The 18266-nt window shown below is 34.2% G+C and overlaps 3 protein-coding genes and 1 non-coding gene across 4 annotated transcripts; 1 reads left to right on the forward strand and 3 right to left on the reverse strand.

Annotated features, from left to right (window-relative positions):
- The first annotated feature begins 943 nt into the window (after positions 1 to 943).
- Positions 944 to 3572, forward strand: LOC100812207 (pentatricopeptide repeat-containing protein At1g08070, chloroplastic). Its single transcript, XM_003525612.5, has one exon. It carries the CDS (start codon positions 1266 to 1268, stop codon positions 3477 to 3479), a length of 2214 nt encoding a protein of 737 aa, XP_003525660.2. The 5' UTR covers positions 944 to 1265; the 3' UTR covers positions 3480 to 3572.
- On the reverse strand, positions 3522 to 4919 carry LOC100779580 (early nodulin-93). The gene is made up of 4 exons (XM_041015838.1): positions 4390 to 4919; positions 4144 to 4205; positions 3904 to 3979; positions 3522 to 3810 (listed from the first exon to the last, which is right to left on the reverse strand). The coding sequence occupies exons 1-4, from the start codon at positions 4469 to 4471 to the stop codon at positions 3722 to 3724; spliced, it is 309 nt and encodes a 102-aa protein (XP_040871772.1). The 5' UTR covers positions 4472 to 4919; the 3' UTR covers positions 3522 to 3721.
- A 1419-nt stretch (positions 4920 to 6338) lies between these two features.
- Positions 6339 to 7324, reverse strand: LOC100779051 (early nodulin-93). Its single transcript, XM_003524489.5, has 4 exons — positions 7133 to 7324; positions 6880 to 6941; positions 6660 to 6735; positions 6339 to 6561 (listed from the first exon to the last, which is right to left on the reverse strand). The coding sequence occupies exons 1-4, from the start codon at positions 7227 to 7229 to the stop codon at positions 6473 to 6475; spliced, it is 324 nt and encodes a 107-aa protein (XP_003524537.3). The 5' UTR covers positions 7230 to 7324; the 3' UTR covers positions 6339 to 6472.
- A 9541-nt stretch (positions 7325 to 16865) lies between these two features.
- Positions 16866 to 17992, reverse strand: LOC100778520 (uncharacterized). The gene is made up of 4 exons (XR_003267141.2): positions 17653 to 17992; positions 17415 to 17480; positions 17190 to 17265; positions 16866 to 17091 (listed from the first exon to the last, which is right to left on the reverse strand). It is a non-coding gene; the product is annotated as an uncharacterized protein (transcript).
- Between the last annotated feature and the right edge of the window lie 274 nt (positions 17993 to 18266).

Here is an 18266-nt window from a genome sequence, read left to right on the forward strand (position 1 = left end):
AATAAGATTTTTTTTCTTATCACTTTTTTTTTATTTACAAAATTTGAATCATACCTTGCTTAAGGCTATGTTTAGACTGATGGTAGATGATAAAGTGGAGAAGAATGGAATGAATAAGAAAGTTAATTTATTGATTGTCTTTAATAAGATGTTTTTTTAATCATTTTTTCATTTATAAAATTTGAACCAGTATTTTATTTAAGATTATGTTTAGATTGATGATAGATGATAAAGTGGAAAAAAAATGAAATGAATAAGAAAGTTGATATATTCATTATTTCATAAAAACAATAATAGATCTAAAAGGAAAGGGATGAGAGACATAATCCATGATCCATCTCATTTTATTATTTAATCAATTTTTATTCCCTTAATATGGATGCAGGGTATGAAAGAAAATTTTAAAAATAAAAAGAATCTTATTTTGACCGACTTAAAAAAACAACTCTTTGAGAGTAATTCTAAAGTGGCAATAATATAAGGACAATAAAGTTATAAATTATTTCATTCAATCATTTTTCTAAACAACAGAATGTAATTTTCATTCTATTGATTTCATTCACTACCAAATAAATAATAAAATGAAGTTTTTAATCTATTCCATTCTGACCCATTTTGCTTCATCGTGTTTTGATCAACTTCACTCCATTCTCTACAATGATCCCCAATATGTCCTAAGAGATTCAAGTCCAAATTCACTCCACTCATACCAACGATTGATAAAAAAAAAACAAGAACAAATATTTAAGTAAATACATTAATAGAAGTGTATCTAAAAGAGTATATTTTTATCATTTCTAAAAAAAGATCAATTAAGTTTTTGGAATTTAATTTTTAGTCCCTCAACTTTTTTTTACAACTTTTAATCTTTTATTAATTTTTCATCATTTGGTCCCTCTAAAATTTTTTTTGTTTGTTTTTACTATGCCGTTTATTTTAAACAATAAAAATGAATAAGAGACTAAAAATACTAAGAAAAAAAAAGAATAAAAGTTGTTAAAATAATTTTGAAGAATTAAATATTAGAATGTGACAAAACTGAGCGACTAAAAGTTAATTAATTCCTTAAAATTTATTCGAAAAGTATAATTCTCTCTATCTTAGTGTATCTATTTCTTGAAATGTTGTAAAAAAAAAAAAAAGGACAATATTTCTGTGATATTCATGTTCTAAAAATCTAAAGTGATAAACATTTAAGAAAAAAGTATTCGAAAAATAACAAGAAGAAAAAAAATCTTATCGGTGGCTATCGGCAAAAGAAAACGATGATGGTGTCGTGTCTTTCCCCTCCCTTTGTTCACTTTCTTCCTTCCTCGGACCCTCCATACAAGCTTCTTGAAAACCACCCTCATCTGAATCTGCTTGCCAAATGCCCCGACATCCCCAGCCTCAAACAAATCCACTCCCTCATCATCAAAAGCGGTCTCCACAACACCCTCTTCGCCCAGAGCAAGCTCATCGAGTTCTGCGCCCTTTCCCCTTCCCGAGACCTCTCCTACGCCCTCTCTCTCTTCCACTCCATCCACCACCAACCACCCAACATCTTCATCTGGAACACCCTCATTCGCGCCCACTCCCTCACCCCCACTCCCACCTCCTCCTTACACCTCTTCTCCCAAATGTTGCACTCCGGCCTCTACCCCAATTCCCACACCTTCCCTTCCCTCTTCAAGTCCTGTGCCAAATCAAAAGCCACCCATGAAGCCAAACAGCTTCACGCACATGCCCTCAAGCTCGCCCTTCACCTTCATCCACACGTCCACACTTCGCTCATTCACATGTATTCTCAAGTTGGTGAATTACGCCATGCGCGCTTGGTGTTTGATAAAAGTACTCTGAGAGACGCGGTGTCCTTCACTGCTCTTATTACTGGGTATGTGTCCGAGGGCCACGTGGATGACGCTCGACGCCTTTTTGATGAAATTCCCGCCAAGGATGTGGTTTCATGGAATGCCATGATTGCTGGGTATGTTCAAAGTGGTCGCTTTGAGGAAGCCCTGGCGTGCTTTACACGCATGCAGGAGGCTGACGTGTCGCCGAATCAGAGCACTATGGTGAGTGTTCTTTCTGCTTGTGGCCATTTGCGGTCGCTTGAGTTGGGGAAATGGATCGGTTCTTGGGTTAGAGATCGTGGGTTTGGTAAGAATCTTCAGCTTGTTAATGCACTCGTTGATATGTATTCCAAGTGTGGTGAAATTGGTACTGCGCGTAAGTTGTTTGATGGGATGGAGGACAAAGATGTGATTTTGTGGAATACTATGATTGGTGGTTATTGCCACTTGAGTTTGTACGAGGAAGCCTTGGTGTTGTTTGAGGTCATGCTTAGAGAAAACGTGACGCCTAATGATGTAACGTTCTTGGCCGTTCTTCCGGCTTGTGCTTCCCTTGGTGCTCTTGACCTTGGCAAGTGGGTTCATGCTTATATAGATAAAAACTTGAAAGGCACGGGTAATGTGAATAATGTTTCTCTTTGGACTAGTATCATCGTCATGTATGCAAAGTGTGGCTGTGTTGAGGTGGCGGAACAAGTGTTTAGAAGCATGGGTTCTAGAAGTTTGGCTTCTTGGAATGCCATGATATCAGGGTTAGCCATGAATGGACATGCAGAGAGGGCTCTTGGCCTTTTCGAAGAAATGATCAATGAGGGGTTCCAGCCCGATGATATCACGTTTGTTGGAGTATTATCTGCTTGTACTCAAGCTGGTTTTGTAGAGCTTGGACACCGATATTTCAGTTCAATGAACAAGGATTACGGGATATCACCAAAATTGCAACACTATGGTTGCATGATAGATCTACTAGCTAGAAGTGGAAAGTTCGATGAAGCTAAGGTTCTGATGGGAAATATGGAAATGGAGCCGGATGGAGCTATTTGGGGTTCTCTGCTTAATGCTTGTAGGATTCATGGACAGGTTGAGTTCGGTGAGTATGTTGCAGAACGCCTCTTTGAATTGGAGCCAGAAAATTCCGGGGCATATGTGCTTTTGTCAAACATATATGCAGGAGCTGGCAGATGGGATGATGTAGCAAAGATAAGAACTAAGTTAAATGACAAAGGAATGAAGAAAGTTCCCGGTTGCACCTCTATAGAGATTGATGGTGTTGTGCATGAGTTCCTTGTTGGTGATAAGTTCCACCCACAGAGTGAAAATATTTTTAGAATGCTGGATGAGGTAGATAGGCTCTTGGAGGAGACTGGGTTTGTGCCTGATACTTCTGAGGTACTCTATGATATGGATGAGGAGTGGAAGGAAGGGGCTTTGACTCAACACAGTGAGAAGTTGGCTATTGCTTTCGGTTTGATAAGCACAAAGCCGGGAAGTACAATTAGGATCGTGAAGAATCTTCGTGTTTGTCGAAATTGCCATTCGGCTACTAAGTTAATATCCAAGATCTTCAATAGGGAAATAATTGCAAGGGATAGAAACCGTTTTCACCATTTCAAAGATGGGTTTTGCTCATGCAATGACCGCTGGTGAAACTTTATGTATATGTTCAATGGTATATAACATATGAACTTGTGTAGAAAGGTGAATGATTTGCATTCATGTAATTAACTGATAATTGGTACATATGTGTTCTCTCACTTTGAAACGCAATCCCTTCAATAATATTATTATAAATACATTTACATATATGATAACTTCCATGATTGGGTTAATGCCTAAGATAGCCCAGTGTAGTGCATCCGAACCCAACATCCAAATTATCCATTTGGAATTCATGCATTGGAGGGTGGGTTGAAGGAGTTCTTTCTTGCAGTTGCCAAAACGGTCTTGTCAGCTACTATGAAATATGCAGCTCCTGCCACTGTTGGCATAATATAGTGGTTAGATGACTAATTGGAACAATGATTGTAATGATTATGAGGAGATAATGACAGCACTGTGGATAAGTAATTACCTGTGGAAATTATGAGAGCTTGAGCAGTGGGATTGAGATTGGCTCTTGCCCAAGGTATTGTCCTTACACTAGCGAGCTGCATATGATCAAGCATTATTCCAGTTAGTTATTTACAGAAAAACTCTTTGAATATTAAGAAGTGGTTATTTTTAATGTAAACGGATCCTGATTCATGAGAATTTTATGTGCAAAATTATTGAATGAATCAATGAAAATTGAATAGGTGGAAGGAGTACTTACAGTTGGAATGGCAGTGGCAATAGTAGCAACAACAGCTGCCTTGGCTCCTGCCATCACACCCTCTGTATACACACAAACGAAAATTGTAAATCAAAACCAAACAAAATTCTGATATCTTGAAATCTACAAATCTCATAATGAACATAATTCCGAACCACATATACGGTGCAAAACTTATCAGTCCAGAAATGAAATAAGAAGGAAAGGAAAACAGAATGCTTTTACACTCAGAAAATTATACATTACCATGAGAACAGTGTTTGGCCATGGCCAACTTTTGATCCAGAGAAGCCAAGGTACTCCTCTCAAGAAGAATTAGCAACAACATTTCTCTTGGCCATCTTTAAAAAAAAAAAAAAATTGATTGAGCAAAAGCTAAGAATGGAAGAAATCTTAGTAAACAGATGAATAACTGAAGTGGCTTTGGATGAAGAGTAGCTGTAAGTTGCTGGCATATTTATAATGAGATTTGATGAAGAAAATAAATCATTAATTCCGGTGGCACTGTTTCAGTGGAGGAGTTTGATGGTTTGAACTGAAATCCACCGTCTCAGACAACTAGCTAGTTTGATCCAAATTCGTGCACGTGAAGGATTCTGGTACCTGGGAATGCCAATGTGGGCTAACCAATTATGATGCAGGAAGTAAACATTGCTCTCGTCAACTACTTACGTTATCCACTGATTCAAGTCGAGTGACGTAAAAATCCATAAAATAAATTGATATTGTCTTTGTCTTTTTCCCCTGATCATGTATCTCTGTTTACTTTTGCCGCATTTTAGTACGATAAAGAAAAAGTTTCTTTCTTTATTTTTTTAGGCAACGGCGACTGTAGACCGAAGATGACCAAAAACCATGGGCATTGCATTGATCCCAACAATGTCCAACTAAAGACGTGCTATATATTGGTAAAAGGGGGGGCATGGTTTTCGGTCGGAGTGGGTGACCTCTCTACACATCTTGGCTAACTTTGAGTGTTGAGTTGCTGTCTCTTTTGCTATTTCCGCATTTAAGTTTGACACTTCGACTAGATTTTTATATGTCCTAGTGCAATGTATATCAAGTATTTTAAATACATATGATAAGATGTATTTTTATATTAAAGATGATTAGTCAAATTTTTTTGATAAAAATTAGTCATTAATAGATATTTCACACCAACACATCATGAATATTTAAAAATAATAATTTTATATTACTATTTAATAAGTATGAAATCATTATTTTTATGTTAAGTATAAAATTATTATTGATATAACTTTTAAAATAATTATTATAAAAATCAATAAATTTATAATATGTATTGATATGTGATTAGATAATAATGTAATTATAAGTACAAAATCATTAAACTCTTAAAATTATACAAGAAAAGAAATATTATGTTGAAATAATTTCATTTAATAAATGTGAAAATTTTATTGAAATAGTATTTGTAAGTATTATTTAATAAGGTCATTCCTACTACTTTCAAGTCTACTTAGTACTGTATTTTTATTTCTATTTTAACTATAGGAACTGATTAAGAGTGAGAGTAACAGTTCAAAGATGAAATTGTTGGTTACAACAATCATGCCATCTTTTTTTACATAGAAATTACTACGTGTTTGATTTTCATTTCTTTTGTCAAAATTTCAATTGTTTATAAATTATTTTATGTCTAAAATAAATTAAACTGAAAATATATATTTAATATATAAATATAATATGTTTGATGAGAAATATGAAAAGGAGCTATTTGGGGTGTTCTCTGCTTAATGCTTGTAGGAGTTGGGCGAAAATGTTGCAGAAGCAGAACAACTCTTTGAATTGGAGCCAGAAAATTCTGGGGGCATACGTGATACGTGATTTTGTCAAACATATATGCAGGAGTTTGCTGATGGGATATGATGGTGTCGTGCAGGCGTTCCTTGTTGGTGATAATTTCCACCCAGAGCGAAAATATTATAGAATGCTGGATGAGCTAATATCCAAGATCTTCAATAGAGAGATAATTGCAAGAGATAGAAATCGTTTTCACCATTTATCAAAGATGGGTTTTCTTCATGCAATGACTGCAGGGTGAAACATTATCTATATGTTCAATTTAATGGTATATAACATACGTACTTATTTAGAAGAAATTAAGGTGCATGAATGATTTGCATTCATATAATTAACTGATAATTGGCACATATATATGATCTGTCTCACGATTGAAATGCAAACTCTTCTTTATTATCGATACATAATTACATTTACATATATGATAAGTCCGATGATTGGGTCAATGCTAAGATAGCCCAACGTAGTGAAGCCGAATCCAAAATCCAAATTATCCATTTGGAATTCATGCATTAGAGGGTCGGTTGAAGGAGTTCTTTCTAGCAGTTGCCAAGACAGTCTTGTCAGCTACTATGAAATATGCTGCTCCCGCCACTGTTAACATAAATATGATAGTTAGATGACGAATTCCAACAATGATATGGCTATGAGGAGATCATGGCAGCACTATGGATTGGATGAGTAATGCTTACCTGTGGAAATTATGAGAGCTTGAGCAGAGTGATTGAGATTGGCTCTTGCCCAAGGAAGCATCCTTACACTAGCCAGCTGCATATCAAACACAACTCAAGTTAGTTATTTTCGATTGTCTCTGTTTGAATATTAAGAAGTGGTTATTTTAAATGCAAACTGGTCATGATTGATGAGAACTTTATGTCCAAAGAAAATTGAGTAGATGGAAGCAGTACTTACAGTTGGTATGGCAGTAGCAATAGTAGCAACAACAGCTGCTTTTGCTCCTGCCATCACACCCTCTGTTTACACACAAATGAAAAATGTTAATTAAAACCATGTAAAATTCAGATATGCTGAGATTTGCAAACTCGTCAATGCCCAATTGACCATAATCTGAACCATATATACGGTCCAAAACTTATCAGTCCAGGCATAAAATAAGGGAAAGAAAACAGAATGTTTTTACACTCTCAAAGTATACATTAATTACCATGAGAGCAGCGCTTGGCCATGGCCAACTTTTGATCTAGGGAAGGCAAGCTAGTCCTTTCAAAAGAAGAATTAGCAGTAACATTTCTCTGGGCCATCTTAAAAAACTTTGATTGAACAAAGCTAAGAATGGAAGAAATTTTAGTAAGCAGATGAATAACTGAAGAAGCTTTGGATGAAGAGTTGCTGAAGTTGCTGGCATTTTTATACTGATGAGATTTGGTGAAGAACATAAATCATTAATTTAAAATTATATTCCCAAAAAAAGAGAAGGGTGGTACACTGTGGCAGGGGGAAGTTTGATGGTTTCAACCGAAATCCACCGTCTCCGCCAGTTGTTTTCACTTTGGTTTCTGTTTCGGTCGGTTGATGTCTTTGCTGTTCCCTAAATACTCCTACTTTATTTTTCATATGGTGACGTAAATGAATTTAGTTTTATTCAAATTCGTGCATGCGACGGATTTTGGTACCTGGGTATGCCAATGTGCCTTATCCTAGCTATTATAACGCAGGAAGGAAACAATATTGCACTTACGTTATCCACTCGTGTCACATCAAAATCCATAAAAATAAAATTGATCGTGTCTTTTTACCCTGATTCTGTATCTCTTTGTTTACTTTGACTCATTTTAGTGAGATAAAGAAAAGGGATCCTTTAGCTTTTTGTCGCAATGGCAACTGTAGAAGGTGGTGGTTTAGTCGTAAGATGGCCAAAAACCATGGGCATTGATCTCTCACGCATTGATCCCAATTCAAATATTTAAACCAAACATAAAAGAGAATAGAAAGGGAAGCACCTAGCACGGGAGTCAATATGATAATACCATGAACCGGGGGTAGGGCGATAAATTATTACATGCTTCGAGATTATTATGTTTCAATTAATCTTTAGGTGACTCAATTGGTGTAGCTCAATTGATAATAAATGTTAAACTACTGAATAAAATTTGATTTGATTCCTATAGAATATACTTTTAAAGAGTAATAACTCTTTAAGTGTTTGACTAATTCCGAACGATTAATCTTATAGTTGGTCAAAAGAATCGAAGTTTATTGATACTTCAAAATTTTACCAAAGAGTCAAATTAAAATGGTAGTTAAAAAAAGTTAATTAATCTTTAGGTGATTTATAATTAGCAAATTTAATCACATACTATATAAATTTGATGGCTTTTTTTTTATAAGAATTAGGATATCTGCAAACCACAGATATAAGAGCAAGTGTAAAAGTTATATAGAAATTGACCGGAATGATTGATATATAGTGTCTTCTCATTGAATTAGTGACTATGCCTCATTGGATAGGGTGTATTTAGTAGAGAAAAATATTTGAAAAAATGATGGACAAAGACAGAGAAAGAAAGAGAAATAGATCAGTGAATAAAAACATGTGAGAAATAAAGCATAAGAGAGTTTGATACGAGAGAAATAAAGAATATATGAAAATATACTGCATAATATTTCATGAGTATCAATTTTTATTTCTTTGCTTTATATTTTTTTAGGTTAAATTATTATTTTTAGTCCCTATATTTTTTTTTATAAAATTTAGTTTTAGTCTCTGAATTATTTTGATGTCCCTAAACTTCATAAAAAATATCTTAATTTTTTCTTTATAAAAATGGCGAATTTTGTCTCTTTTTACAGTGCAATCTGTCTATGATGAGAGATAAAAATTACTGTTTCTTTTAATTCTATAATTAAATTAATCAAAATTAAAATTTGAATATCAGTATTAATTTATAAAAAAAAAAGGAGATTAAAAATATATTTAATATCAAACAACATGAATTTTAATGATCCGTTCTATTTCCTTGTTGATCTTCTCGAGAAATTATTGCTAGATCGGTATATCCTGTGAAGCATATACATCTCTTTCGTTTGTTGTGTTGTGGTATCAAACACGTCTTTTATATTTATATTTGTTCGACGTTTATTTGACACTTTTTATTAAGTGTTTAATTTAAAAATTATTTTTACTGAGTTGAATATTTAAGTAGTTACCTTTACGTAATTCATACACTTACAAATATATAAAAACAAATTGGTTTTAAAAAATAAATATACTATTAATTTGAACATTTTAGTATATGTTCCTCAAGTTCGTTTCATGTCCGGTTTCCATGTTAAAGTGAATGCTTCATATACACGAGTAATTCACAACTTCACAATAGCATCGATCTACCTCGTTTGTTAGATTGCAACACGTGTCCAACTCAACACGTGCTATAGAGTGCTGGCAATTGCACTCACAGTGGATGTACCGACATGTTTGGTATATTTTATTGGTAAAGGGATGCCATGATTTTCGGCTGAAGTGGGTAACATCGCTTGCCAATCGTAAATTATGTTAAGCATGAATATCGTAGTATATTTTTGGATTATAGTTTGTAAAAACATCAAAGTGTTACTTTTTTAAAATTAAATTTATAGGTAAATTTTATTCTCAAAATATAACCAAACATGATTTTAAATTAATTTTACCCTCATACGTGCTTTTGAATCCTTCTACAAAAAATCCAAATATACCTAATTTGTGTTTGAATTAATAGTAAATTAAAGTCATTATAACTTTTTTAAAGCAATAAATAATTACTTTTGTTATAAATTCACCATAATTTTTGTCTATTTATTACTTTCAAAAATTATGATAAGTTCAACTCACTCCCAATCTAAACACATCTATCCTGAGATGCTCTCTCAACCGTTTTTTCCACAGTTTGATTCTATCAAGCAGAAACATCATGATTCTCTCTACATTTTTCAGCTTCCAATATTTTAATATACATAGTGGCCTGAAAATGCAAATAAATACAAATCGACATTCGGATACCACTAATTTGTTGATAAACTATTACCCTTTTTCATATAAATAAAGTTATTAAATAAATAAAATTATTTAAGTAATAATTAAAATATCGAATATTTATCACTTTGGGCCCTCGGTTAATATATTTTAACTAATGTACTTAATTACAAGCCTTTGTCTTTGTCTTTTGCACAATTTTGTCCTGGATGTAAACTCAAGTTGCATGCCTATCCATAGTCACCTTGAGCTACTGAGCTCAACGGGGCTGCTATCAGCAATGTCCACGTGGCATATTATGTTATTATCATATTATATTAGGCCTTGTTTGGGGTGATTTATCATTTTTAGTATTGAAATTTTTAAAATCAAAACCAGTTTTAGTTCTAAGTTTCGATTTATTCTTTGTTTTTAGTTTTTAAAAAGATGTTATAAATTAAAAATAAATAAAATGAATCAATTATTTTTTCTTATCTTTTTCTACTATGAAATAATGGCGATGATAGAAATAGCGAGATGAAAGTGACAACGGTGACCGTACTAACAATAGTAGTGGTGTCAATGGAATGGTGGTGGTAGCAGTGACAACAATGATGAAGGTGAAATAACGATGACGACGATGGTGACGGTGGTGACGGATTGATAATGGTGACAATAGTAGCATTGGAATGGTAATGAGAATGTTTCAAAATCCAAACCGACCCAGCCAGTCTGATAGTGACCCAAAGGTATGGGCGGGTCTTGTTGCCTATGGATTGACCATACATTGAACCTAGTGTAACCCAATATGATTTGATTGAGTTTGTGGTTAAACTAGTGTCCACTGACCTGGATCGAGTCATATCCAAGGAAGGAAACATATTGGGTCATGCGGGTCAATTAAGGTTGGATATAAAATTTTAGTTTTATAATAAAGATTGAGTCAATTAGTGACTCACTAGTTCGACCATTAATAGAGTGACTCAATGCTTTGACCAGATCAATCATTGGTTCTATTTTAAAATTATGGGTGATAATGGGGTGAAATAGTGACAACGACGATCACTTCGACAAAATGGTGACAATAGTAACGATGAAATGATGGTGGTGACAACAACAATGCAATGATGGTGACGATGATGACAGTGATAATGATGATAGCAGTGGTGAAATGATGATGGTGATAACGACAACGACAATAGAGATGATGAAATGGTGATAACGATAATGATGGTGATAATGACAGCGACAATGCAATGATAGTGAAATGGTGGAGACAATAGTGGTAGAGGTGGCAAGTGTGGTGGTGGTTGTAGAGGTAGTAATAGTGGGGTTTGGGGTGGTGAAACAATGGTGGTGATAGTTGTGGGGAATGATAATGGTGGAGGTTAGAATGTGTTTTTAAAAATTAAAAACTAAATTCACATAATATTTTTTTTATCTTGATAATGAATGTAAAACTGTTTTGAAATTGAGTTAAAAACTAATTCAATTTTATTTTTATCAAACAAAATTTATTTCAAAAATTATATTTAAAAACCAAAAATTAGAAACTCGTGATCATTCCGAAGGAGAATTAGTGTCAAAATAGTTGTAATTCATTTCTCCCTAGCTTTTACAAATTCTGTTGCTCGATCTTTTTACTTTTATTTTTCTTTCGATGGGTGTTCATTATTACCTTGTCTCTAACGAAAGATAGGCATGTTGTCTTGCAGTTGAAAGTGAAATAATTAAAATGGTAAAAATATTCTGTATAACTAGAGTGGCGAGTGTAGTGCATTCGTAAATGGATGACTATATTTGCACACCCACAAATTTTTAATATTTTATTAATATTTTTTATTTATTTCTTCACATCACATTATATCATAAATTAAATTAATAAGTTATTTTTTCTCTCTTCCTATCTCACTCAAGGTGTTTAATTACACCTATGGGATGTCCAACAATAGAGAGAGAGAGAGACTATGGTTGATACTGACATTCAAAGATGAACGTGAAGGCAAAGTTATTTGAATACTAGCATGTGACCAACACAAACGAAACCCAACTCTCCCTCTACGTGTTATACCTTCATGCATAGCAAATATAAACCAGCGCCCCTCTCCTGTAATTTTTCCACCCTTCTCCATGCCGGTTTCATCTCTTTTCTATGCCTAGCCTGTTTCTTTCAACAGCTTGGGTCTAGCTTTTTAGTGTTACCCTTTTGAGCTTGTCTCTTCTTTCTGATTGTAGTTTTGCTGGATATGTTTTTGTTTGATTCCCATTAATTAATTTTATCGGTTGGTCATGTTATCCCTGCATGACCCTACACTGCTCTTAGCATATAAAGTAAGCCATATTTGACCACGGGAGAGGCAATGATCATGACCTGGTTTATTGTCTTGTACTACGATCTTCATTTTTTAAAATTTTATTAATTTGGCACAAATACATAAAATAAATTCACAAGAAAATTAAGGAAACAGATAGAACACCAGCAGAATATATATAGAATGAAAATGAATGAGGATAAAAATATTGAACAAATATCTACCACACGTACATAATAACAACTTCCGTTCATAGACTTGCTTCCCGTGATAGGTAATTCCTCTTAATAATGCATAGGAATCACGTAAAGATGGACAAAATAGATAAACAAAACGTGTATGCGTGCATTATTATTATTTATTACCCTTCTTCTCCACTTTCCACCCATCAGATGAGATTGGTTATGTAGTTATTGGACTTAATATAACCAATTGAAAAAATAACTAATTTCTCATTAATTTTTTTTACTAGGAGATCCTTTTAATAATTTCTTTTCTAATGTTTTTTTTGTCTTCTCAACCTTTTTTTTATGGCTAATATAAGGGTTAGCAATGAATGGACATGCAGAGAGGGGTTCACGCCCGATGATATCACATTTGTTGGAGACTTGGAGTATTATTTGCTTTTACCCAAGCTGGTTTGGTAGATCTTTGACGACAGTTCAATGATCCAAGATTACGGAATCTTACAAAAATTACAACACTGCGGTTGCATGATAGCTCTTAAGTGTTGAGAAACATGGAAATGGAGCTATTTGACCTATTCATGGACATGTTGTGTCCGAATATGTTGCAGAAGCAGAACAACTCTTTGAATTGGAGCCAGAAAATTCTGGGGCATATATACGAGCTTTTGTCAAACATATATGCAGGATCTGGCAGATAGGACGATAAGAACTAAGTTAAATGACAAAGGAATGAAGAAAGTCCCGGTTGTACCTCTATAGACATTCATGTAATGAGAAATAGGCCAACACAATTATAAATTTTATAGGGAAAATAAATCCTCACAAATTTTGCAAAAATTTGAGAACACCAATAAAGTATAAAGCGCATAATAGAAATTAAAAAAGAAAACAGACACAATATTTAAAATGAGAAAATTCTTAAATGTAAGGGTAAAAATTATGGATCATCCACACCAAAAAAATAACTCTACTACAATCAATGAAAACATAAGAAAACCTCTAACAAATACACTAAAATATGCTACAAACAATCAAATCAAAACAAAAAAATCCCAATTGGTACAGTACAATAGAGAGAGAAAGATAAAACCCAAGATATAAAACAGATAATGCGAAACACTTATCTTTCTTTAGATATCTTTCTCCCGATCCAAACCAACAATTTAAAGTATCACACGTGTAAAATCTGCTGTCCAAATATCAGTCAAATCCAACGGTGAATGAATCCGTAGTTGTAATATGAAGCTTTCTAGTGGGTATGTCAAAATCACAATAATTTTTTCTCTCATTCTTTCTCTCTTAATGATTTGTAACTCTATCTCTCTCTAATCTAATTCCTCTCCACTTAAATAAGTGAGACATACGAGCCTTTTTATTTAAGCCTTTACTTCACATAGAAAGGAAGTCCAAAAAATTCAACGTGATGATGTCGTGCGTGAGTTCCTTGTTGATGATTAGTTCCATCTACAGATGAAAAATATTTATAGAATGCTGGATGAGGTAGATATATACTAGCTAATTAATTAATCTCTTGGAGGAGACTGATGGTTTTGAGGTTCTCTATGATCTGGATGAGAAGTGGAAAGAAGGGGCTTTGAGTCAACACAGTGAGAAGTTGGCTATTGCTTTCGGTTTGATAAGCACAAAGCCGGGGAATATAAATAGGATCTTGAAGAATCTGTGTTTGTGGAAATTGCCATTCGGCTACCAAGCTGTTGGTTTTGTGGAGGAAATTATAAAAAACAGAAGAGAGAAGAGAGACAATACGTATGCAGAGGAAATAGAATTATTCTATTCTAATTCAAATTGTTCTCAGCAGCGATACAATAAATAGCAAAAGATAAACTAATTAGATAACAAGATATTAACAAAACAGAATATTAAAACTAACTTGCTCCTTAAAGATAAGAGGAACCACTTATTGACTAGGCTAATCCATTAAAACTGTCCTACTCCTAAAATATAGGAAATCAACTTATTTACTAAATCCTATTTTAAAAACTGAAAAATAAAATATTATGCAGTTACAAAAGTATATCTTCAACACTCCTCCTTGCTTTTGGAACTGCAAACTCCAATTCTTTGAGTTCAAGTTTGTTGATAGATAGTGACTTTGTAAACATGTCAGCCAATTGATCTTTAGACTTACGATAAATTAAGTTCACTTCACCACTTTGTTGCATCTTTATCAAATAATAGAACTTGATGTTGAAATGTTTAGTCTTCCCATGACACACGGGATTGTTTGCAATAGCAATGACTACTTGATTGTCAACAAAAATTCCAGTTTTGTTCTTTTGAGCAAATAGAATGTTTGGCCTTGTTGTAGTGAGATACATTAGACATCCAATCAAACTCCCATAATATCCTTCATCAATGTTATCAACACCTTCTTCTTTGCTAAACTTCTCCTTTTGATTCATTAGTGTGCTAGCAGATTTGCATTCCTCCATTTGAAACTTCTTCAAATTTTCTTTTGCATATTTTCTTTTTTTCATGTTTAGCATTCTTTCAAGATGACAATGACCAAGTCTCTTGTGCCAGAGTTCCGTGGGTGTGACTTGAGTGAAATAGGCTGTATGCTCCTCCTCTGCTAGATCAAATGAAAAGCTTTTACCTTTCATTTTAACCCTTAGAACTTCCCGGCCAAAATTGTCATAGATAAAGCAATGTTGATGTTCAAAGGACACTTTAAATCCCTTTTTAATCAACTGACCTACACTTAGCAAGTTTTGGTCAATGTTAGGTACATAAAGAACATCTGATATTAATTTGATACCTGAACACGTTGAAATTGCAATCGTTCCTTTTCCTTTTACGGGAATATAGCCACCATTCCCAATTCTAACCTTTGAGACACTAGTTGGCTTCAAATCTTTGAATAGAGTCTTATCATTTGTCATGTGGTTCGTACAACCACTATCAATCAACCATCTTTCACTTGATTCACTACTCAAGAAGCATGTGGCCACAAACAGTTGGTCCTCCTCTTCTTGATTAGCAATCTGAGCTCCCTCATCGTGGTGATTTTTGTTGGGGCAGATCACCGCTTCATGTCCTATCTGGTTGCACTTGTTACATTTTGCATCTGGTCTCCTCCAACATCTGAAAGGTGCATGACCTTTTTTGCCACAATGCTGACAAGGTGGATAATTTTTCTTTTTATCCTTACCTTGGTTGTTTGCACTGTTTTCGCTGCTTGCTGGTTGATTCTTCTTGAAAAAATTCTTTTTGCTTTCATCAACTTCATGATGTTTGGCGGGCAAAGCACCTTCGACAACACGATCTTGCCTCATCAACCTTCGTTGCTCTTGAGCTTGCAGGGCGTGTAGCACTTCTGCCAATGTGATTTTCGACAGATCCTTTGTGTTCTCCAATGAAGCTATAGATGCTTCATACCTCTCCGGCACCGTTACCAAAATTTTCTCTACAATTCTCGAACCAGCAAAATCACTTCCCAACAACTTTATCTTGTTGGCAATACCCAACAATTTGTTTGAGTATTCTTTGATTGTCTCTGACTCTTGCATCCTTTGAAGCTCAAATTCTCTCCTTAAATTCAGCACTTGCATGCTTCGTATTCTATCATCTCCAGCGTATTCCTCTTTCAGATAATCCCAAATTGCTTTGGGTGATTTAAGAGTCATGATTCTGATGAATGTCATTTGTGAAACACCAGTGAACAAACATGACCTCGCCTTTGCCTTCTTCATCTTTCTTTCCTTGTGATTTTTAATTTGGGCCGTGGTGGGATTTTCAGGCAGCGGATATATTTCATAATCCTCTTCCACAGCATCCCATAAATCCAAAGACTCCATGTAGGATTGCATTTTCACTTCCCAAATATCATAATTCTCTCCATCAAAGATTGGAAGAGTTATGTGGGAAAAACTTGCTTCACCTTCCATGGTAGAGGTCCCGTAAGAATAAGGCTCTGATACCAATTGTTGGTTTTGTGGAGGAAATTATAAAAAACAGAAGAGAGAAGAGAGACAATACGTATGCAGAGGAAATAGAATTATTCTATTCTAATTCAAATTGTTCTCAGCAGCGATACAATAAATAGCAAAAGATAAACTAATTAGATAACAAGATATTAACAAAACAGAATATTAAAACTAACTTGCTCCTTAAAGATAAGAGGAACCACTTATTGACTAGGCTAATCCATTAAAACTGCCCTACTCCTAAAATATAGGAAATCAACTTATTTACTAAATCTTATTTTAAAAACTGAAAAATAAAATATTATGTAATTACAAAAGTATATCTTCAACACAAGCTAATATCTAAGATCCTCAATAGGGAGATAATTGCACTTGTGATGAAGAAATTAAGGTGAATGAATTGCATTCATATAATTGCACTTGTGCCGAAGAAATTAAGATGAATGATTTGCATTCATATAATTAACTGATAGTTGGTACATATATATGTTCTATCTGACTATTGAAATGCAAACTCTTCTTAATTTATTATCGATACATAATTACATTTACATATATGATAAGTTCAATGATTGGTTAATGCTAAGATAGCCCAACGTAGTGAAGCCGAATCCAAAATCTAAATTATCCATTTGGAATTCATGCATTGGAGGGTTGGTTGAAGGAGTTCTTTCTTGCAGTTGCCAAGACAGTCTTGTCAGCTTCTATGAAATATGCTGCTCCCGTCACTGTTAACATAAATATGATAGTTAGATGACGAATTCCAACAATGATATGGCTATGAGGAGATCATGGCAGCACTATGGATTGGATGAGTAATATTTACCTGTGGAAATTATGAGAGCCTGAGCAGTGTGATTGAGATTGGCTCTTGCCCAAGGTAGCATCCTTACACTAGCCAGCTGCATATCAAACACAATTCAAGTTAGTTATTTATAAAAATAAAAATCTCTACTTGAATATTAAGAATTGGATAGCTATTTTGATTGTAAACTGATAATGATTCATGAGAAAATTATGTAAAAAATAATTGAATAGGTGAAAGGATTACTTGCAGTTGGAATGGCAGTGGCAATACTAGCAGCAACTGCTGTCTTAGCTCCTGCCATCACACCCTCTGTTTACACACAATTCAAAAACGTTAATTAAAACAATATAATATTCAGATATAGGGAAATTTGCAAATCTCTTCCATGACCTTAATTCTGAAACCACATGCATGTACGGTGCAAAACTTATCAATCCAGACATGAAATTAGAGGGGGTAAAGGAAAACAGAATGCTTTTACACTTGAGAAAGGTATGCATTATCACGAGAGCATCGCTTGGCCATGGCCAACTTTTGGTGCAGAGAAGCCAAGCTAGTAGTCTCAAAAGAAGAATTAGCAGCAACGTTTCTCTTGGTCATCTTTAAAAATTTGGTTGAACAAAATTAAGCTAAGAATGGATGAAATGTTAGTAAACAGATGAATAACTGAAGTAGCTTTGTATGAAGAGTTGCAGAAGTTGCTGGTATATTTATAATGAGATTTGGTGAAGAAAACAAATCATTAATTTATAATTATTTTCCCAAAAAAAGAGAAGGGTGGCCCGGTTGTAGGGGGGAGTTTGATGGTTTCAACTGAAATGCACCGTCTCCGACAGTTGTTTTCACTTTGGTTTCTCATTTATGTTTTCGTGGGTTGATATACTCTACTTTATAGTATTATTTCATAATGTGATGTAAATGAAAATAGTTTTATCCAAATTCGTGCATGTGAATGGTACTTGGGAATGCCAACGTGCCTTATCCTATTATAATGCAGAAAGGAAACAGTGCACTTACATTATCCACTCGTTTGACATAAAAATCAGTAAAAAAATAATATTCTGTCCTTTTACACACTGATCATGTATCTCTCTT

This window comes from Glycine max, chromosome 5 (assembly GCF_000004515.6).
Source record: "Glycine max cultivar Williams 82 chromosome 5, Glycine_max_v4.0, whole genome shotgun sequence".
In the NCBI taxonomy this organism is placed as follows: Eukaryota; Viridiplantae; Streptophyta; class Magnoliopsida; order Fabales; family Fabaceae; genus Glycine; species Glycine max.